We start from the raw sequence: 22,555 nt of genomic DNA, 5'->3' as shown, positions 1-22,555 counted from the left end.
TCCTCAGAAGAGAGGACGTGTGAGCCGTACCAGTTCCGCTGTAAGAACAACCGTTGTGTCCCTGGTCGCTGGCAGTGTGACTATGACAACGACTGTGGAGACCACTCTGATGAGGACAAATGTGGTAGGTCCCCTCTATCCTGCCTTTAGGCTCCCCTTCATGTATTTGAGGCCAGGACTATCGCTAGTGTTCCTGCCTCATGTCCCTTATCATTATGGGTAGATAAGAGCTACAGAATAGGTGTATAGTACATCTGCCTTCATCTGGACAGACTTTCTTTCACTGAATGGTTTCAGCCACATAGGTTCCCATTAACAGATTATTTAATAGTTTGTAAAGGATAAACAGTTGATTGTTGTTTGTGTGTTCTCTCAACTGCACTGCACGGTCAAGATTAGCTTTGCTTTGATTTACTTTGTGACCATTTGCACACCTCATCTCATGTTTATTCTGCATTTCACACTGGCCTGTTGACGTGGGTTAGCAGTAGGTCTCTTCACTATCAGCACGAACACCCCAAAACCCCCAACCTACCTCTGACCTCCCCCCAATCTACCCAAACGTCTTCCTACAGTAACTATCCCTCCTATACCCATCAGGAAAAATAGATATACAAAACATTTAAAAAGTAACTATCCTCCCTGCCTCATATCTTAATACCTATCTCATACCAGATTCCAAGATCCTGTCCAATCCTACTAGCCTTCTAGACCCCTGCTGTACCATGTGACCCATTGTACTCCCATCCCCATTCCTCAACCCTACTAGCCTTCTAGACCCCTGCTGTACCATGTGACCCATTGTACTCCCATCCCCATTCCTCAATCCTACTAGCCTTCTAGACCCCTGATGTACCATGTGACCCATTGTACTCCCATCCCCATTCCTCAATCCTACTAGCTTTCTAGACCCCTGCTGTACCATGTGACCCATTGTACTCCTATCCCCATTCCTCAACCCTACTAGCCTTCTAGACCCCTGATGTACCATGTGACCCATTGTACTCCCATCCCCATTCCTCAATCCTACTAGCCTTCTAGACCCCTGCTGTACCATGTGACCCATTGTACTCCCATCCCCATTCCTCAATCCTACTAGCCTTCTAGACCCCTGATGTACCATGTGACCCATTGTACTCCCATCCCCATTCCTCAACCCTACTAGCCTTCTAGACCCCTGATGTACCATGTGACCCATTGTACTCCCATCCCCAATCCTTCATTTGTCCCTTTACCAGTCTTTTCCCCCATCGTTACAGCCATTTACCCTCATGACTTTCTGTGATGTGTCTGGAAGTTCTTATTCTTTCCCACAACCCTTCATCTCCCCTCCTCCCCCTCTCCTCACATCTCCTCTCTCCCTCCAGTGCCGAGGCAGTGTTCAGAGAGTGAGTTTTCCTGTACAAACGGTCGCTGCATCGCCGGGAGGTGGACGTGTGATGGAGACCATGACTGTGCTGATGGATCAGACGAGGTACAGTGACACAAACCATTATTGAAAATAGTGGAAAATTTACACACATCAAATGAATGGAAAGAGAAAAGTCCCTCACTGCTCCATGCCCTCTTGTTAAAGCTTAGTCATGTGAATAATCACTGCCATCCTACAAGTCCTAGCTCATTGTCACAATGAATACATTAATGGACTATAGAGGTTTGTTCCTTTACACATGAATGGCATTGTTATTAGAGTAAAGGGGCAAACCTAGTCAGTTGCACAACTGACTGCATTCAACCAAAATTAGTCCTCTGCATTTAACCTAACCCTTCTGAATGAGAGTGATATGATGATAATAATAATAATGTCCTGTGTCCTGTTGCAGAACGGCTGTGATGTGAAGTGTGACAGGGATCAGTTCCAGTGTAAGAACAGCCACTGTATCCCCATCCGCTGGCGCTGTGACGCAGACCCTGACTGTATGGACGGCAGTGACGAGGAGAAGTGTGACATCGGAGGTGAGTTTCACACACAAACACTTACACTGGAGAATTATCACTGAATTATTGTCCATCCATACAGTCCGGGGTGGCAGTTCAAATCCCCGAGCTGACATGGTACAAATATGTTGTTCTGCCCCTGAACAAGGCAGTTAACCCACAGTTCCTAGGCCGTCATTGAAAAAAATAATGTGTTCTTATTAACTGACCTGCCTAGTAAAATAAAAAAAATACAAAATTGTAATGTTTGTTTGTGTCAGTTAATCCTATAAGGGATGGGTTGCTAACTGGAGATTTTACATGAAAATACAACATTCATTCATTATACACAAACATTATTGTACTGTACTTATGATGTTCATTAAGTACAAGATGTGGGTATGTATTTCATAGAGAAAAGTAACTTTCTCTTCTCTGTCTCAGTGGGTAGACACTGCCCCCTGGATGGATTCCAGTGTAACAACACTCTGTGTAAACCCCTGGCCTGGAAGTGTGACGGAGAAGACGACTGTGGAGACAACTCTGATGAGAACCCAGATGATTGCAGTGAGCCCACCATTACCCCTGACATCAATAACAGAACACGGTCCCTGAGGATCTTTCAACTCCTACCTAACACCTGTCATCTCTGCTCTCCGCCTCTAACTCGCTTTCTATCCCTCAGCGAAATTCCAGTGCCCTCCCACAAGGCAGTTCCGCTGCCACAACGACCGTGTCTGCCTGCCATTAGCCAGGCGCTGTGACAGTGTTGACAACTGCGGGGACAACAGTGATGAGATCAACTGCCGTGAGTTTGTTTCTAGTGGTAGAGAGTTATGGAGTTGACTTTTACAATAGAGTTACGGAGTTGACTGGATGGTTATGGACTTAACAATGTCCCCTGTACCTCCAGAGACTCCTCCTACCACGCCAGTCTGTCAGAAGGAGGAGTTCCAGTGCTCCAACGGCCGCTGCATCAGCTCCAACCTGCGCTGTGACTACTTCAACAACTGTGAGGACTACGGCTCTGACGAAATCGGCTGCAACAAGAAAGGTGTGTGTCATCTCAGCATGCAAGAGAAGTGTGCGTGTGGTGTCGGTCCTGTCTGTCTCTCTGTCTCTGTGTGTACATGAAATTGTCTGTAAGTTTAACTCTTTATCCTGTCTCGTCCTATTCAGACTCTGCCCTGAATGACTGCCGCAGTAACAGGACAGTGTGTGGCGATGGTGATGAGGCCCATTGTGTGGTGAACGGCTCTGAGGCCTTCTGCGCCTGCAAACTTGGCTTCCAGACCACAGGCAACAACAGATGTGAAGGTACATTGTAGCACCACAGCACTGGTCCAAATACACTCTGTTACTGTTATGACTAAACGTCTGGTGTAGTCTAGTGATCTGTAACCTGAATTATTATGCTGGGTGTTTTTTCTCAGATAAGAATGAGTGTAAGCAGTTTGGAGTGTGTTCCCACACCTGCAACAACACCAAAGGCTCCCACAAGTGCAGCTGCCACAAGTACTTCACCAGGATCAACGACAGCTGCAAGGCTGACAGTGAGTACTGCTCGGATCAGTAATACCAGTGAATCAGTTACTCACTGCTTCTCTGTCTTTAGAAACCTGTCTGAATTTGTCTGCTTGAAGCCTGTGTCAGGATTTTTTTCTTTTTAATTTTATTTCACCTTTATTTAACCAGGTAGGCTAGTTGAGAACACCTTTATTTAACCAGGTAGGCTAGTTGAGAACACCTTTATTTAACCAGGTAGGCTAGTTGAGAACACCTTTATTTAACCAGGTAGGCTAGTTGAGAACACCTTTATTTAACCAGGTAGGCTAGTTGAGAACACCTTTATTTAACCAGGTAGGCTAGTTGAGAACACCTTTATTTAACCAGGTAGGCTAGTTGAGAACACCTTTATTTAACCAGGTAGGCTAGTTGAGAACACCTTTATTTAACCAGGTAGGCTAGTTGAGAACAGGTTCTCATTTGCAACTGCGACCTGGCCAAGATAAAGCATAGCAGTGTGAACAGACAACACAGAGTTACACATGGAGTAAACAATTAACAAGTCAATAACACAGTAGGGGGAAAAAGGGAAAAAAAGGGGAGTCTATATACATTGTGTGCAAAAGGCATGAGGAGGTAGGCGAATAATTACAATTTTGCAGATAGCCACAGGATGTGTGGTTATATAGTCTAAAGTGTGTGTGTGTGTGTGTGTGTGTGTGCGAAGTAGCTTTTAACGACGCAAGAAAATTGTATTGTTGGATTCTAGCTTAAAATATACTTATTCATGTTACCAGACTAGAACGTATTGATGTTTAAGGAATGTATATGTTGGGTCAATGAAGGGTTGACAGTAAATGTGTGTATGTAAAGGTACTGAGTGAGACAAAGGGAAGTGCAGAAAGTTCATATCCTGTTCCTGAGGAGGGAGGCAAAGGGCAACGGTTTAGTTAGTCTTTAAGGCAGGCCAGCTGCGGAACTGGGCTCGAGGTGAGAGGAAACCTCTGGGATAGAGGGGCCCACTACAACGGCTGTTTGACCGAGGTGGTGAATAAACTTGGTTTGAGCTTTTTCTAGTCGTCCCATTTTGAGTTTTTAGTCTGTTTCGAACCTAACAGTGTGTCTTAACCATAAGTCAGAGGTGATGTCCTAGCTCAGGCTGTGATCTCACTTCCTGTGTCCTCCCAGACCTGAGACAAGTGCTCTACATCGCCGACGACAATGAGATCCGCAGTCTGGACCCTGGCATACCCAACTGGCGCTACGAGCAGGCTTTCCAGGGCGATGCCAACGTGCGCATTGACGCCATGGACCTGCATGTCAAGACCAACCGCTTCTACTGGACCAACTGGCACACGGGCAGAATCTCCTCCTACGAGCTGCCATCCTCATCCTCCTCACCTAACAGCAACCGCAACCGCCGCCAGAGTGACTCCAGAGTTACCAACCTGGAGGTGTGTGTGTGTGTGTGTGTGTGTGTGTGCGTAGCTCAGATATCAGTTGTAGCCGAGCTGGGTTTTTAAAAGTAAGTGTTTGTGCATCTGTATCCCTGTGTCTGTCTGAATGCTTGTGTGCCATGCCCTGTGTCACACAATGATTTAACTCCCCATTCTCCCCCTCTCCTTGTGTTCAGATCCCCGGTCTGAAGATGCCCCGTGGCATCGCCGTGGACTGGGTGGCAGGGAACATCTACTGGACAGACTCTGGCCGGGATGTGATCGAGGTGGCCCAGATATCAGGCCAACACCGCAAGACCCTTGTATCCGGCATGATCGATGAGCCCTATGCCATCGTAGTGGACCCCCAAAGAGGGTGAGTCTGCCTGGGGAGGGGCGGACAGTGGGGGTGGGAGAGCAGTCTGGAGTGTGGAAATAGATGGATCTGGAAGAGAATTCCTGAGTACTGAAACACATCCTTATTTTGATGCTGTATTTAAATGATAATTCAAGATGGAAAGAGTTTTACAGTGACAAATCAATTGTATATAAAGTAGATATTTATTTAACCGGTTGTTGACCCTGTGTACCCGTAAGGACCATGTACTGGGCTGACTGGGGAAACCACCCTAAGATTGAGACTGCTGCCATGGACGGAACCATGAGAGAGACACTGGTACAGGACAACATCCAGTGGCCAACAGGTAACAAGCACGTGCGAGCACACACAGACCATGCACACACACGCACACAAATACACACACATTTTACAGGCTGATTGACAGCTCCATCCTTCCACAAATTAGTTGATGTGTTGTATTGAGCTTTGTTTCCCTCAATAGGCTTAGCCTCAACTGACATGTCTCAATGACTGCTCTCACTCTCCCTGTCTCTCCCTGCTCCCTCCCCCCCCCTCTCTCTCACTGCTCTCTCTCCCAACACCCTCCCTTTCTCTCTCCCAACACCCTCCCTTTCTCTCTCCCAACACCCTCCCTTTCTCTCTCCCAACACCCTCCCTTTCTCTCTCCCAACACCCTCCCTTTCTCTCTCCCAACACCCTCCCTTTCTCTCTCCCAACACCCTCCCTTTCTCTCTCCCAACACCCTCCCTTTCTCTCTCCCAACACCCTCCCTTTCTCTCTCCCAACACCCTCCCTTTCTCTCTCCCAACTCCCTCCCTTTCTCTCTCCCAACTCCCTCCCTTTCTCTCTCCCAACTCCCTCCCTTTCTCTCTCCCAACTCCCTCCCTTTCTCTCCAGGCCTGGCGGTGGATTACTTCAACGAGCGTCTGTACTGGGCCGATGCTAAGCTGTCAGTGATAGGCAGTGTGAGGTTGAATGGCAGCGACCCGGTGGTGGCTGTGACCAGCATAAAGAACAGTTGAGTGACCTGCTCTGGTCTGGGTCTGAAGACCTGGCCTGACATGGCTAAGTCACAGAATCATGTTCTGGTTTTAGATAAGTGGGCCCATTTGATTTGTGGATGTGAAGTCTTCTCCTGGCATCAGAACAATAAAAAATGCAGATATCCTCAGCAAGTGAAAAGTCATGTATTTTAGCATAGCCTATAGTGTATCTAAGTGGTATAGAGTTGGTCTGAGCTGTGGTGTTTTCTGTCTTGTTTGTTCCAGAGCTCCACCACCCATTCAGTATTGACGTGTTTGAGGACTACATTTATGGTGTCACCTACATCAACAACTTTGTGTTCCGGGTCAACAAATATGGCAAAGGCCTCATGGAGAACCTGACTACAGGAATGAACCACGCCACAGACATTGTGCTCTACCACCGCAACAAACAGCCAGAGAGTGAGTGGACATCGCCGGCCAAACTGGACATGATGCATGCATATTCTTCACTAACAAATACATATACTGTAGATGCATACTGGTGCATTGACCTTCACAGTCCCTTTATACTGCTAGTAGACTTTAATATCCAACTGCTCTCTCAATGTATCTGACTGGCTTGAAAGGATCTCAAGTTAGACTCAGGTGTTTGGTGAATGGTCTCAGATACAGATGATGGATAGTCTTACAGACCAGTATCACTGTATCACTTGGTTAATGTGTGTGGCCTCTGTCTGTCAGTGACCAACCCATGTGACAGGAAGAAGTGTGAGTGGTTGTGTCTGCTGAGCCCCAGCGGTCCAGTCTGTACCTGTCCAAACGGACACACTCTGGACAACGGCACCTGTGTGGAGCTCTCTACTCCTACACTCTCCCCTATTTGTGAGTATACACTAACACCCTTAGACCTAAACTGTTATATTCAGCATGTATTGCATTGTCTGAGTACACACACTCATACATCCACACTCATCTCTGCCTATAATTATACACACACTCACCCCCATCTCTCCTCTCCTCCCCCAGCTCCTCCCAGTGGTACATGTAATGTTCAGTGTCTGAACGAAGGCAGTTGTTTCCTCAACGCCAGGAAGCAGCCCAAGTGTCGCTGCCAGCCCAACTTCGGAGGAGACAAGTGTGAGGTGGACCAGTGCAGGGACTACTGCCAGAACAGAGGCACCTGTACAGCCTCTCCTACAGGTAGTACACTATATACAGTATATATACACAGTGCATTCAGAAAGTATTCATACCCCTTGACTTTTTACACATTTTTATACGTTACGACCTTATTCTCAAATGGATTCAATCATTTTTTTTCTTCATCAATCTACACACAATACCTCATAATGACAAAGTGAAAACAGGATTTTTAAAAATAAAAAAGATACCTTATTTACATAAGTATTCAGACCCCTTGCTATGGGACTCAAAATTGAGCTCGGGTGCATCCTTTTTTCCATTGATCATCCTTGAGATGTTTCTACTTGATTGGAGTCCACCTGGGGTAAATGAAATTGATTGGATATTATTTGGAAAGGCACACACATGTCTATATAAGGTCCCACGGTTGACACTGTATGTCAGAGCAAAAACCAAGCCTAGAGGTCAAAGGAATTGTCCATAGAGCTCAGAGACAGGATTGTGTCAAGGCACAGATTTGGGAAAGGGTACCAAAACATTTCTGCAGCATTGAAGGACCCCAAGAACACAGTGGCCTCCATCATTCTTAAATGGAAGAGGTTTGGAACAACAAGACTCTTCCCAGAACTGGCCGCCTGACCAAACTGAGCAATGACAGCCCGCTTGGAGTTTGCCAAAAGGCACCTAAAAGACTATGAGAAACAAGATTTTCTGGTTTGATGAAACCAAGATTGAACTCTTTGGCCTGAATGCCAATCGTCACGTCTGGAGGAAACCTGGCACCATCCCTACGGTGAATAATGGTGGTGGCAGCATCATGCTGTGGGGAAGTTGTTCAGCAGCAGGGACTGGGAGGCTAGTCGGGATTGAGGGAAGGATGAACGGAGTAAAGTACAGAGAGCTCTTTGATGAAAATCTGCTCCAGAGTACTCAGGACCTCGGACTGGGGCGAAGGTTCCCCTTCCAACAAGACAATGACCCTAAGCACACAGCCAAGAAAACGCAGGAGTGGCTTCTGGACAAGTCTCTGAATGTCCTTGAGTGGCCCAGCCAGAGCCCAGACTTGAACCCGATCTAACATCTCTGGAGAGACCTGAAAATAGCTGTGCAGTGCCGCTCCTCATCCAACCTGACAGAGCTTGAGAGGATCTGCAGAAGAATGGGAGAAACTCCCCAAATACAGGTGTGCCAAGCTTGTGGTGTCATACCCAAGAAGACTCGGTTGTAATTGCTGCCAAAGGTGCTTCAACAAAGTACTGAGTAAAGGGTCTGAATACTTATGTAGATGTGATATTTCTGTTTTTCTTTATTTTATACATTTGCAAAAAAAATCTTAACCTGTTTTTGCTTTGTCATATTGGGTATTGTGTGTAGATTGAGGGGCTAAAAAATTAAAACAATTTTAGAATAACGTTGTAACGTAACACAATGTGGAAAAAGTAAAGGGTTCTGAATACTTTCCAGATGCACCGTATATGTCACTTAGCAGATGATTTTTTTCCATAGCGATTTACAGTAACGTGTGCATACATTTTAAGTATAGCTAGTCCTGGAGATCAAACCCACTGTCCTGGCGTTGCAAGCATCATGTTCTACCAGCTGAGCTACGGAAAACCCCTACCCTGACAGGAGGCTGTTTGAGTTAGAATAGAACATTAAGCCAGGAACAGTGAGACATATAGAATAATAATACAACTAGGCAGCCGTGTATTGAGTCAACGACTTTACCCTCAATGAGCAGTCCTGACGTTAGTTTGATGTTAGAAGCCAAGACTCCCGAATTTCTCTCTCCTCTTCCTCTCTCATCCTGTCCATCTCGGTCTGACCATCTGTCACTCCCTCCCCAGGCTCCCCTACGTGTCGCTGTCTGACAGGGTTCACTGGTCCCAACTGTAACCTACACACCTGTAAGAACTACTGTCAAAATGGAGGAAACTGCACGGTCAGCGCTGGCAACCAGCCCACCTGCCGCTGCCCTGCTGACTTCCTGGGGGACCAGTGCCAGTACCGTGAGTCTGTCAGATCAAATTGTATTTGTCACATGCGCCGAATACAACAGGTGTAGACGTTTCAGTGAAATGCTTACTTACAAGCCCTTAACCAACAATGCAGTTTTAAGAAAAATACCCACCAAAAGTTTAGAAAGAAAAGTAACATAATTAAAGAGCAGCAGTAAAATAACAACAGCGAGGGTATATACAGGGGGTACTGATACAGAGTCAATGAGCAGGGCCACCGGTTAGTCGAAGTAATTGAGGTAATATGTAGAGTTATTAAAGTGACTATGCATAGATAATAACAGAGGATCAGCAGTGTAAAAGAGGGGGGCAATGCAAATAGTCTGGGTAGCCATTTGATTAGATGTTCAGGAGTCTTTTGGCTTGGGGGTAGAAGCCTTTTGGACCTAGACTTGGCGCTCCGGTACCACTTGCCGTGCGATAGCAGAGGGAACAGTCTATGCCTAGGGTGGCTGGAGTCTGACAATTTTTTTGGGCCTTCCTCTGACACTGCCTGGTATAGAGGTACTGGACTGCAGGAAGCTTGATCCCAGTGATGTACTGGGCCGTACGCACTACCCTCTGTAGTGCCTTGCGGTTGGAGGCAGAGCAGTTGCCATATCAGGCAGTGATGCAACCCGTCAGGATGCTCTCGATGGTGCAGCTGTAGAACCTTTTGAGGATCTGAGGACCCATGCCAAATCTTTTCAGTCTCCTGAGGGGGAATAGGTTTTGTCGTGCCCTCTTCACGACTGTCTTGGTTGGACCATGTTAGTTTGTTGGTGATGTGGACGCCAAGGAACTTAAAGCTCTCAATCTAATCCACTACAGTCCCGTCAATGAGAAAGGTAGGTGTGCTCGGTCCTTTTCTTGTAGTCCACAATCATCTCCTTTATCTTGATCACGTTGAGGGAGAGGTTGTTGTCCTTGCACGGTCATGTCTCTGACCTCCCTATAGGCTGTCTCGTCATTGTCGGTGATCAGGCCTACCACTGTTGTGTCATTGGCAAACTTGATGATGGTGTTGGAGTCGTGCATGGCCTTCATGGGTGAACAGGGAGTACAGGAGGGGACTAAGCATGCACCCCTGAGGGGCACCTGTGTTGAGGATCAGCTGTCTCTCGCTCTTATCTTTTTTTATTGAATATTGTCTTGCGCTGTTCTTGTCTAACTGTTAGCATTTAGATTTTTAATAAAATAATATACAGTTACACCCGATGGCATCAAACGTTACATTTTAAAAACAGTTATTTTCAAACACTATTAGATTTGCGGTGACGTGGGGTTCAAGAAAATACCCTCCCTCTGGCTAGAAACTCATTGCAGGTTTTGATAATAAAAATGTGTCTTTGTTTTAAAGGACCTCTCAGAGGAAGTTGCCATCACTATTTCAACTTAATTCCTGTCCTAGTGCGGAATTGCTGTTTGGTTCCACCCTCCGAACATCGACGTCTGGCTCCTTAAATATTGATTCATCAGGCGTGCACATCTCCACCTTCCTCTGTGTGCACGGCCCATACTATCATATTCCGCGAATTGTAAACACACTAAAAAGTCAGGGTAGCTTTGCTAATCGCTAACTTACAAAGCACAGCTAGCTTGGATAAGGCAGAGGACCATCCATTCAATTCAAAGGGCTTTATTAGCATGGGAAACACATGTTTACATTGCCAAAGCAAGTTTAAATAGACAATAAATAAAGGGAACATAAACCACCAGAAATTAACAGACGATGCAGGAATAAAATCAAAAAATGCCCGTGCTACAGACCTCTGTCTATATTGGTCCGCTAATACAGGAATAGTAAAGGATCAGTGCACTACTTTTGTGAAAATGGTTTAACTAAATGTATTTCTGAGTGTTTACCATCATTTGTAACCTGAGTCCGATAATTCTGTTCAAAACAGTTAATCTGATAATACTTATATTAAAATACTTGCTTGATTGGTTTTCTAGTTTCTTGAAATACTTTGCAAATGCAACTTATTTCTATGTTAATAAACCTGAAATGGCCTAATCATTCCTTTTACATTTTAGTAGATGCACTTATCCAGAGCAATATACAGTAGTGAGTGCATACATTTACATACTTTTTTGTACTGGTCCCCCATAACCGTAGCGTTGCAAGCACCACGCTCTACCAACTGAACCACATCACAAACCACTTGATGTCTCAATGTACTCAATTACTGTATTGTGCATTGCTTTTCTTCATACTCTACAGGAACAAACCTGTAGGCAAAAAGTGGTTGTTTTCTATGTTATTCAATCAAGAAAAATATTAGATTTGATGTGGATGTTTTGGGTCTTTGCCCATAACGTTGCACTTTTTGATGTAAATGTTTCAGAACAGGGTTTTGTTCTTTGTGGATTCCATTAGAATGAAGATCACAGAGAAAGGGACAGGGCAACAACTCTTACAATTCCAATGACTGAATCCTGCAAGATACTCTTTTTAATTATACAACTACCTTTTTTTTGCCAAAGCGGAGATGCTAGGAAAGGGACAGTGATACTTTAGTGAAAAAAATGATATATATTTTTATACAGGTTTTTAGAAATGTTAGCTAATTTCAAACCCTTTACTCAGTACTTGGTTGAAGCACCTTTGGCAGCGATTACAGCCTCGAGTCTTCTTGGGCATGACGCTACAAGCTTGCCAAACCTGTATTTGAGGAGTTTCTCCCATTCTTTCTCCCAAGATCCTCTCAAGCTCTATCAGGTTGGATGGGGAGCAATGCTGCACAGCTATTTTCAGGTCTCTCCAGAGATGTTCGATCGGGTTCAAGTCTGCGCTGTGGCTGGACCACTCAAAGACTTGTCCCTAGCCACTCCTGCGTTGTCTTGGCTGTGTGCTTAGGGTCGTTGTCCTGTTGGAAGGTGAACCTTCGCCCCAGTCTGTAGCAGATGTTCATTAAGGATCTCTGTACTTTGCTCAGTTAAGGTTTGCCTCCATCCTGACTAGTCTTCCAGTGGTGACAGCATGATGCTGCCCACCACTATGCTTCACCGTAGGGATGGTATCAGTTTTCCTCCAGATGTGACGCTTGGCATTCAGGCCATATAGTTGTTGAGAATCTTGTTTCTCATGGTCTGAGAGTCATTAGGTGCCTTTTGGCAAACACCAAGCGGTCTGTCATGTGCCTTTTACTGAGGAGTGGCTTCCGTCTGGCCACTCTATCATAAAGACCTGATTGGTGGAGGGCTGCAGAGATGGTTGTCCTTAAGGTATTAATTAATTGCACTAGCTACAGTGCATTCAAAAAGTATTCAGACCCCTTTACTTTTTTCACATATTGTTAGGTTAGAGCCTTATTCTAAAATGGATTAAATCTGAATACATTCCAAATAACTGTATATACACTCAATCTCTCATCATTGAAAGCAAGCTTGCGAGCTAATTAAAACATAATTATGTTTTGTCCTTACAACTTTACCTGAACTGTAGTTTGCACGTTTTGATATGACTTTGGAACATTTTGTATTACATAGGCCAGCAAGTACACACTCTCGTTGACAGCTAGGTTACTGTAGACACCTTGCAGTTTTGGAGACAGCTTTGCACTTTTGGAGACGTGTTTGGTAACACAAAAGCAGTAAGTAGCATTAGCTAGTACTGGTAAATCAAGTATTCAACACCTTTGTTTTGACAAGCTTAAATAAATTCAGGAGTAAAAATGTGCTTAGCAAGTCACCTAATGATAATAGTGTTTGACATGATTTTTTAAAATGACTATCTCATCTCTTTACCCCACGCATACAATTATCTGTAAGGTCCCTCAGTCGAACAGTGAATTTCAAACCGAATCAACCACAAAGACAAGGGAGATTTTCCAAAAACGCAGACATGGAAATACCTTTGAGCATGGTGAAGTCATTAATTACACTTTGGATGGTGTATCAATACACCAAGTATTTAATCCTACAAAGGTACAGGCATCCTTCCCAACTCAGTAGCCGGAGAGGAAGGAAACTGCTCAAGGTTTTCACCATGAGGCCAATTGTGACTTTAAAACAGTTAGCGTTTAACGGCTGTTATAGGAGAAAACTGAGGATGGATCAACAACATTGTAGTTACTCCACAATACTAACCTAATTGACATAGTGAAAAGAAAGATGCCTGTACAGAATAAAAATATTCCAAAACAAGCATCCTAATTGCAACAAGGCACTAAAGTAATACTGCAAAAATGTGGCAAAGCAATTAACATTTTGTCCAGAATACAAAATGTTTTACAGTATGTTTGGGGCAAATCCAATACAACACATTACTGAGTATCACTCGCCATGTTTTCAAGCATAGCGGTGGCTGCATCATGTTATGTGATGGCCTGTAATCGTTAAAAACTGGAGTTTCTCAGAATCAAAAAAGTAACCGAATGGGAGATTAATTCACCTTTCAGCAGGACAATAACCTAAAACACAAGGTCAAATATACACTGGAGTTGCTTACCAAGATGACATTGAATGTTGCTGAGAGGCCTAGTTACAGTTTTGACTAAAATTGCCTTGAAATTCTATGGCAAGACCTGAAAATGGCTGTCTAGCAATTATCAACAACCAACTTGACAGACCTTGAATAATTTTTTTAAGAGTAATGTGAAAATATTGTACAATCCAGGTGTACAAAGCTCTTAGACTTACCCAGAGACTCACAGCTGTAATCGCTGCCAAAGGTGATTCTAACATGTATTGACCCAGGGGTGTGAATAATTGTGTAAATTAGATATTTCTGTAATTAATTTAATACACTTGCTAAAATTTCTAAAAACATGTTTTCACTTTGTCATTATGGGGTAGTGTTTGTAAATGGGTAAAACAAATCCATTTTGAATTTGGACTTTAACAAAACAAAATGTGGAATAAGTCCAGGGGTATGAATACTTCCTGAAGGAACTTCACCGCAGTCACCTATACTATAGCTAGCTAGCAAGCCAAACTTGTATATAGTTAGTGACCCATAGGCCAACTCTTGCAGCTACTTTAGCGCTGCCGTGCATAACGTCTCCAGAAACTACGATGTATCACAGCCGTGTTGACATTTCACGTCTTCATCCACTTTTGATGTCACTAATGTTAGCTAGGTGATGCGCCTATTATACATCGTTCAGTTGACGTGTGCCTTGCCGGGCTGCTTACTATAGCCAAGTGAACGAAATTAGCTCATAATAATATTAGCTATTTTCTTACTCACCATTTCACCGTCAGCTCATTCAACAGCTCCAGATCGAACTAAGTGCATTTGCAGACAGCAGTAAGCAGTAGTAACTACCAGGTTGTAAACAGGAAGTAATGAGCCCGCACATGTACATGTTTTGCAGGTGGTTCCAAATGAACTAAAGCCATCCCTCGTCAGATATAATTCATTTTATAATGAAACACACGGCATGAAACACACAATCCAATATATTACACATAGACTAAAACAATGATTTATTGACTTAAATCGTTGTGCAATATCAGGGGTAAGCTATGGGCATCATCTTTCAGCTGAAAAAGTGGATGATTTTAGCTGGTGTGGGCATTTAATCCTACTTTATGATTAGGGGTAGGTATGAGCCAACACCTCATTTGGCCGCCTTTCGTTCCAGTTCTCTGCTGCCTGTGACTGGAACGAATTGCAAAAATCGCTGAAGTGGAGACTTTTATCTCCCATCTGAGCAGCTAACCGATCGATCGCTGCAGCTGTACATAGTCTATCGGTAAATAGCCCACCCAATTTTACCTACCTCATCCCCATACTGTTTTTATTTATTTACTTTTCTGCTCTTTTGCACACCAATATCTCTACCTGTACATGACCATCTGATCATTTATCACTCCAGTGTTAATCTGCAAAATTGTAACTATTCGCCTACCTCCTCATGCCTTTTGCACGCAATGTATATAGACTCTTTTTTTCTACTGTGTTATTGACTTGTTAATTGTTTACTCCATGTGTAACTCTGTTGTCTGTTCACACTGCTATGCTTTATCTTGGCCAGGTCGCAGTTGCAAATGAGAACTTGTTCTCAACTAGCCTACCTGTTTAAATAAAGGTGAAATAAAAATAAATAAAAGGTGAGCATTTAATCCTACTTTAGGATTAGGGGTAGGTGAGCATTTTACTCCTACTTTAGGATTAGGGGTAGGTGAGCATTTTAATCCTACTTTAGGATTAGGGGTAGGTGAGCATTTTAAACCTACTTTAGGATTAGAGGTAGGTGAGCATTTTAATCCTATTTTAGGATTAGAGGTAGGTGAGCATTTTAATCCTACTTTAGGATTAGGGGTAGGTGAGCATTTTAATCCTACTTTAGGATTAGGGGTAGGATTAGGGGTTGGCGAAGGTTGACGAAATCCGAGCAAGGGTAGCATTCCAGAGGGACATCAGAGACTGCAACGTTCTCTGCTTCACGGAAACATGGCTTACTGGGAAGACGCTATCCGATGCGGTGCAGCCAACGGGTTTCTCCACGCATCGCGCCGACAGAAACAAACATCTTTCTGGTAAGAAGAGTGGCGGGGGCGTATGCCTCATGACTAACGAGACATGGTGTGATGAAGGAAACATACAGGAACTCAAATCCTTCTGTTCACCTGATTTAGAATTCCTCACAATCAAATGTAGACCGCATTATCTTCCAAGAGAATTCTCTTCGATTATAATCACAGCCGTATATATCCCCCCCAAGCAGACACATCGATGGCTCTGAACGAACTTTATTTAACTCTTTGCAAACTGGAAACCATTTATCCGGAGGCTGCATTCATTGTAGCTGGGGATTTTAACAAAGCTAATCTGAAAACAAGACTCCCTAAATTTTATCAGCATATCGATTGCGCAACCAGGGGTGGTAAAACCTTGGATCATTGTTACTCTAACTTCCGCGACGCATATAAGGCCCTGCCCCGCCCCCCTTTCGGAAAAGCTGACCACTACTCCATTTTGCTGATCCCTGCCTACAGGCAGAAACTAAAACAAGAGGCTCCCACGCTGAGGTCTGTCCAACGCTGGTCAGACCAAGCTGACTCCACACTCCAAGACTGCTTCCATCACGTGGACTGGGACATGTTTCGTATTGCGTCAGATGGAAATATTGACGAATACGCTGATTCGGTGTGCGAGTTCATTAGAACCTGCGTCGAAGATGTTGTTCCCATAGCAATGATAAAAACATTCCCAAACCAGAAACCGTGGATTGATGGCAGCATTCGCGTGAAACTGAAAGCGCGAACCACTGCTTTTAATCAGGGCAAGGTGTCTGGTAACATGTCCGAATATAAACAATGCAGCTATTCCCTCCGCAAGGCTATTAAACAAGCTAAGCGTCAGTACAGAGACAAAGTGGAATCTCAATTCAATGGCTCAGACACAAGAGGCATGTGGCAGGGTCTACAGTCAATCACGGACTACAAGAAGAAACCCAGCCCAGTCACGGACCAGGATGTCTTGCTCCCAGGCAGACTAAATAACTTTTTTGCCCGCTTTGAGGACAATACAGTGCCACTGACACGGCCTGCAACGAAAACATGCGGTCTCTCCTTCACTGCAGCCGAGGTGAGTAAGACATTTAAACGTGTTAACCCTCGCAAGGCTGCAGGCCCAGACGGCATCCCCAGCCGCGCCTCAGAGCATGCGCAGACCAGCTGGCCGGTGTGTTTACGGACATATTCAATCAATCCCTATACCAGTCTGCTGTTCCCACATGCTTCAAGAGGGCCACCATTGTTCCTGTTCCCAAGAAAGCTAAGGTAACTGAGCTAAACGACTACCGCCCGTAGCACTCACTTCCGTCATCATGAAGTGCTTTGAGAGACTAGTCAAGGACCATATCACCTCCACCCTACCTGACACCCTAGACCCACTCCAATTTGCTTACCGCCCAAATAGGTCCACAGACGATGCAATCTCAACCACACTGCACACTGCCCTAACCCACCTGGACAAGAGGAATACCTATGTGAGAATGCTGTTCATCGACTACAGCTCGGCATTCAACACCATAGGACCCTCCAAGCTCGTCATCAAGCTCGAGACCCTGGGTCTCGACCCCGCCCTGTGCAACTGGGTACTGGACTTCCTGACGGGCCGCCCCCAGGTGGTGAGGGTAGGCAACAACATCTCCTCCCCGCTGATCCTCAACACGGGGGCCCCACAAGGGTGCGTTCTGAGCCCTCTCCTGTACTCCCTGTTCACCCACGACTGCGTGGCCACGCACGCTCCAACTCAATCATCAAGTTTGCGGACGACACAACAGTGGTAGGCTTGATTACCAACAACGACGAGACGGCCTACAGGGAGGAGGTGAGGGCCCTCGGAGTGTGGTGTCAGGAAAATAACCTCACACTCAACGTCAACAAAACTAAGGAGATGATTGTGGACTTCAGGAAACAGCAGAGGGAACACCCCCTATCCACATCGATGGATCAGTAGTGGAGAGGGTAGCAAGTTTTAAGTTCCTCGGCATACACATCACAGACAAACTGAATTGGTCCACTCACACTGACAGCGTCGTGAAGAAGGCGCAGCAGCGCCTCTTCAACCTCAGGAGGCTGAAGAAATTCGGCTTGTCACCAAAAGCACTCACAAACTTCTACAGATGCACAATCGAGAGCATCCTGGCGGGCTGTATCACCGCCTGGTACGGCAACTGCTCCGCCCTCAACCGTAAGGCTCTCCAGAGGGTAGTGAGGTCTGCACAACGCATCACCGGGGCAAACTACCTGCCCTCCAGGACACCTACACCACCCGATGTTACAGGAAGGCCATAAAGATCATCAAGGACATCAACCACCCGAACCACTGCCTGTTCACCCCGCTATCATCCAGAAGGCGAGGTCAGTACAGGTGCATCAAAGCTGGGACCGAGAGACTGAAAAACAGCTTCTATCTCAAGGCCATCAGACTGTTAAACAGCCACCACTAACATTGAGTGGCTGCTGCCAACACACTGTCATTGACACTGACCCAACTCCAGCCACTTTAATAATGGGAATTGATGGGAAATGATGTAAATATATCACTAGCCACTTTAAACAATGCTACCTTATATAATGTTACTTACCCTACATTATTCATCTCATATGCATACGTATATACTGTACTCTAGATCATCGACTGCATTCTTATGTCACTAGCCACTTTAACTATGCCACTTTGTTTACTTTGTCTACATACTCATCTCATATGTATATACTGTACTCGATATCATTTACTGTATGCTGCTCTGTACCATCACTCATTCATATATCCTTATGTACATATTCCTTATCCCCTTACACTGTGTATAAGACAGTAGTTTTGGAATTGTTAGTTAGATTACTTGTTGGTTATCACTGCATTGTCGGAACTAGAAGCACAAGCATTTCGCTACACTCGTATTAACATCTGCTAACCATGTGTATCTGACAAATAAAATTTGATTTGATTTGATTTAGGCCAGCATTTAATCCTACTTTAGGATTATGGGTAGGTGAGCATTTTAATCCTACTTTAGGATTAGGGGTAGGTGAGCATTTTAATCCTACTTTAGGATTAGGGGTAGGTGAGCATTTTAATCCTACTTTAGGATTAGGGGTAGGTGAGCATTTTAATCCTACTTTAGAGCATTTTAATCCTACTTTAGGATTAGGGTAGGTGAGCATTTTAATCCTACTTTAGGATTAGGGGTAGGTGAGCATTTTAATCCTACTTTAGGATTTTTAATCCTACTTTAGGATTAGGTAGGTGAGCATTTTAATCCTACTTTAGGATTAGGGGTAGGTGAGCATTTTAATCCTACTTTAGGATTAGGGGTAGGTGAGCATTTTAATCCTACTTTAGGATTAGGGGTAGGTGAGCATTTTAATCCTACTTTAGGATTAGGGGTAGGTGAGCATTTTAATCCTACTTTAGGATTAGGGGTAGGTGAGCATTTTAATCCTACTTTAGGATTAGGGGTAGGTGAGCATTTAATTCTACTTTAGGATTAGGGGTAGGTGGGCATTTAATCCTACTTTAGGATTAGGGGTAGGTGGGCATTTAATTCTACTTTAGGATTAGGGGTAGGTGAGCATTTTTTAGGACTTTTAACCACATATGAAAATGCTCCATTTTCACACACACAGGTGTGGTGCTGTGGAGGTAAGGAATATGCGGTTGAAAAGTGGCCGAATTGCCCTTTAAGATGAATGCACTAACTGTACATTGCTCTGGACAAGAGCATCTGCTAAATGACTGAAATGTATTTTAGGTTTTGTATGGACCCCACAAAGAATAGCTGCTGCATGTGCAACAGCTAATTCGGGCTCCTAATAAACAAAACATTTAAAACTGTCTCTCTACTGCCACCAGCTGGCAGTATAATACTCAAACACTACTGAGTTAGAGAAGTGGAGGACTACAAAATGTTAACTGCCTGGCACTCTTTTGATATCCATCTCAAGACTCCTTGCTCTCACTATACTCAGACGGATAGTTGTCTCATGTATGTGTGTGTGTGAGTAGGTAGCTGCGAGGGCCACTGTCTGAACAGAGGCACTTGTCTGCAGAGTGCCAGCGGGGCGCGCCAGTGTCGCTGTCTATCCCAGTTCAGCGGCAGCACCTGCGAGGTGGACAAGTGTCACTACTGCCGTGACGGCAAGTGTATCCCCACCAACTCCTTCCAGCCCACAGGAGAGGTCACCTGCATGTAAGTGTCACACTCACACACACACACTCACACACACGTCCTCCTAACCTATTGTTACCTGTGTGTGTCCTGTAGCTGCACAAATGGCAGAGTCCAGCTCAGCTGCTACACATGTGATGAATACTGTGCTAATGGACAGTGCTCTGTCAACCCACGCACACACCTACCAGAGTGCAAGTAAGTTCTCTCTCCTTCTATCTCGCACTCTCTCACATACATATATTATAGTAACCCTGGTTACTGTGCGGTTACATCTGTCTGTGTCTATCTCTCCTCCCCCAGGTGTTCTGCAGGCTGGGTGGGGCATCGCTGTGAGGTGGTGGCCTCTAGTGTAGACTCCTCAAAGTCTGGTGGACGTAAGTAAACTGTCCTCAACTTTTCTGAAGGTTTGCAAAAAGAAGATCTGCTGCTCTACATTTTACACATATTATTGTGGCTGCACATCGACTTGACGCTACCTGAAGTCTCCTGCCCAACTGTGTATGTATACTGTTTCTGTGTATCCATGTGCAGGTGCTGCCTCCATAGTGATCCCACTGTTGATGCTGCTGTTGTTGGTAATGTTGGTGGGAGGAGCTGTGTTCTGGTACAGGAGGAGGATGAGTGGGTGAGGAACGTTACACTAGACAATACAACACCGGGGCACTAGCGGAACACTGGGACAATATCTACCTTAACCCCCTATCAAGCTCTCTCTTCTTCTCAGGCTGTCTTTAATGCTGCTTCTTCCGGTCTCTGCACTTAGTCTCTCTTCCCTCCCTCGCTCTCTCCTAAGATGACCACATGTCCCGGATTGTGCGTCCCACAATCAAACAATCATGTCCCATATTTTATTAACAATTTAAAGCACCACTTCTTTACACAAAAAGTTAGATTTGTCCTGTAAGTCAGACTTCCTATTAATTTCAGAATTGACATTCCAATCTGTATCTTTTGCAGTCACATTGCGCTTATGACAATATATATATATATATATATCATAAGTATGTGGTACTGGTGATGTTAAACACTTCTCCAATTGTTGATGAGATTGAATATTCTGACTGCACAGATGTAAATATCCGTATTAGACTGAAAGTTAAGGTCATTTCATCAAACTTGTAAAGTTCATTAGTTGCTCATTCAACATATTTGCTGGTACTTCACTCAATCCCGTTTTTAAAAGTCTCCCTTCCGAACTGTTTTACATTCCCTGAGACCAACCACAAATGTTTACTTGGCCAAATATTCCCAGATTCGTATAAAACAGCCACACATGTGGTCTCTCGTTTCTGCATCACCAAATAAGGTGCTCACTCGGCAAAAGAGTAGGCTTTGTGCGCTTCAGTTAGCTCGCTTGGAGTGCTGCCAAGAACATGTATTCATGTAGGCTACACTGTACTGCAAACTCATCCCCTTGTCCCGCATTTTAGTATTTTAAATGTGGTTACCCACCGCTCTCTGCTGTGAGTAACTGCATCTCTTCTGTTCCTCAGGTCTGGCAGGCCGGGAAAGTCCTTCTCCAGACCCTCGCGGTAACTGTTGCCACGTTACGCTTTCCATCCTCTCTCACTCAATATGGCATCCCATCTCTCGCTTCATCATTCTCTTTTGCTGTGCAGTGTATAGTCCTGTGGTCAATGTCGTTCTCTGTTGTGCCTAAGGGGTCATGACCCTCTCGTTCAGCTTGCCCCTCCCTCTCCTGATCTAAATACCTGTTCAGGACTGGTCTACCCTCTCCAAAACACCTACTATACTTCTAGGGGTTTGACAGGAATTATCTATTGAAGAGGAATGGATCAGTCTATGGCCCCAGGATGTCTTAATGGACCCCATGCTGTGTTCCATCATGCTGTACTGTATTGGGTTGTGTAGAATGCTACTGTATTTATCATACTGAGAGAGAGGACGCTCTGACTGCGTTGTTCCAAGCCACGATTTGGAAAATGCAACATGAAAAATCCAGCATTTACAATGGTTGTTGGTTGATTTGTTACTTCTCTTCATTCTTCAAGTCCATGGTTTGAACCAATATGGTAATGCTCCAAACTGACAACAACGTGGATTTCTGTCCAAGACATCGATAGATTTGACCTTGCTTGTGTCTTTGAAGTAGGCATTCAGTAGTACCACTTACAGGGTGTGTGTGTAATGTTGGCTTACTTGATACTGTTACATACCCCTCTCCAGGACCAGTGTGTCCTGTAGTATATACTAGCTAGGTGAATGCTGGATTTGGTTCCTGGGTTACCGTCACAGTGATGTGAGCCCTGACCCTCGTGATGTGGCCATGTCGCTTCCCGCGCTGTGTGGACGTACTCAGGACCCGTCCGTGTCTAAGGGATCATGTCCTTTCACCTCTGTATCTGCAGGGCCAAGGGCTTCCAGCACCAGAGGATGACTAACGGGGCCATGAATGTAGAGATAGGAAACCCAGCGTACAAGATCTACGAGGGTGAGCCAGACGACGATGCCGGGGATCTTCTAGACTCAGACTTCACACTGGACCCAGACAAGGTAAACAAGGTATTACAAAGTAATACAAGCAAGCACACAGACACTTGCACCATGTCACACA

General features: G+C 44.8%; 1 protein-coding gene across 1 annotated transcript in view; it reads left to right on the top strand.

Moving 5' to 3' along the window:
* Positions 1-22,555, top strand: part of LOC115140535 (low-density lipoprotein receptor-related protein 1-like) — a 44,539-nt gene that overhangs the window by 19,493 nt on the left and 2,491 nt on the right. The window contains exons 23-43 of the mRNA XM_065021815.1: positions 8-124; positions 1,368-1,474; positions 1,824-1,956; positions 2,362-2,484; positions 2,603-2,725; positions 2,831-2,971; positions 3,097-3,234; positions 3,351-3,470; positions 4,612-4,877; positions 5,057-5,235; positions 5,457-5,563; positions 6,118-6,237; positions 6,489-6,665; positions 6,948-7,088; positions 7,233-7,406; positions 9,197-9,358; positions 19,815-19,998; positions 20,074-20,175; positions 20,281-20,354; positions 20,512-20,605; positions 22,350-22,494. Of these exons, the coding sequence (XP_064877887.1) occupies positions 8-124; positions 1,368-1,474; positions 1,824-1,956; positions 2,362-2,484; positions 2,603-2,725; positions 2,831-2,971; positions 3,097-3,234; positions 3,351-3,470; positions 4,612-4,877; positions 5,057-5,235; positions 5,457-5,563; positions 6,118-6,237; positions 6,489-6,665; positions 6,948-7,088; positions 7,233-7,406; positions 9,197-9,358; positions 19,815-19,998; positions 20,074-20,175; positions 20,281-20,354; positions 20,512-20,605; positions 22,350-22,494 (2,927 nt within the window). The remainder of the gene's footprint in view (positions 1-7; positions 125-1,367; positions 1,475-1,823; positions 1,957-2,361; positions 2,485-2,602; positions 2,726-2,830; positions 2,972-3,096; positions 3,235-3,350; positions 3,471-4,611; positions 4,878-5,056; positions 5,236-5,456; positions 5,564-6,117; positions 6,238-6,488; positions 6,666-6,947; positions 7,089-7,232; positions 7,407-9,196; positions 9,359-19,814; positions 19,999-20,073; positions 20,176-20,280; positions 20,355-20,511; positions 20,606-22,349; positions 22,495-22,555) is intronic.

The sequence above is a fragment of the Oncorhynchus nerka genome, linkage group LG2 (genome assembly GCF_034236695.1).
Source record: "Oncorhynchus nerka isolate Pitt River linkage group LG2, Oner_Uvic_2.0, whole genome shotgun sequence".
NCBI lineage: Eukaryota > Metazoa > Chordata > Actinopteri > Salmoniformes > Salmonidae > Oncorhynchus > Oncorhynchus nerka.
This window is presented reverse-complemented; position numbering and strand designations above follow the sequence as displayed.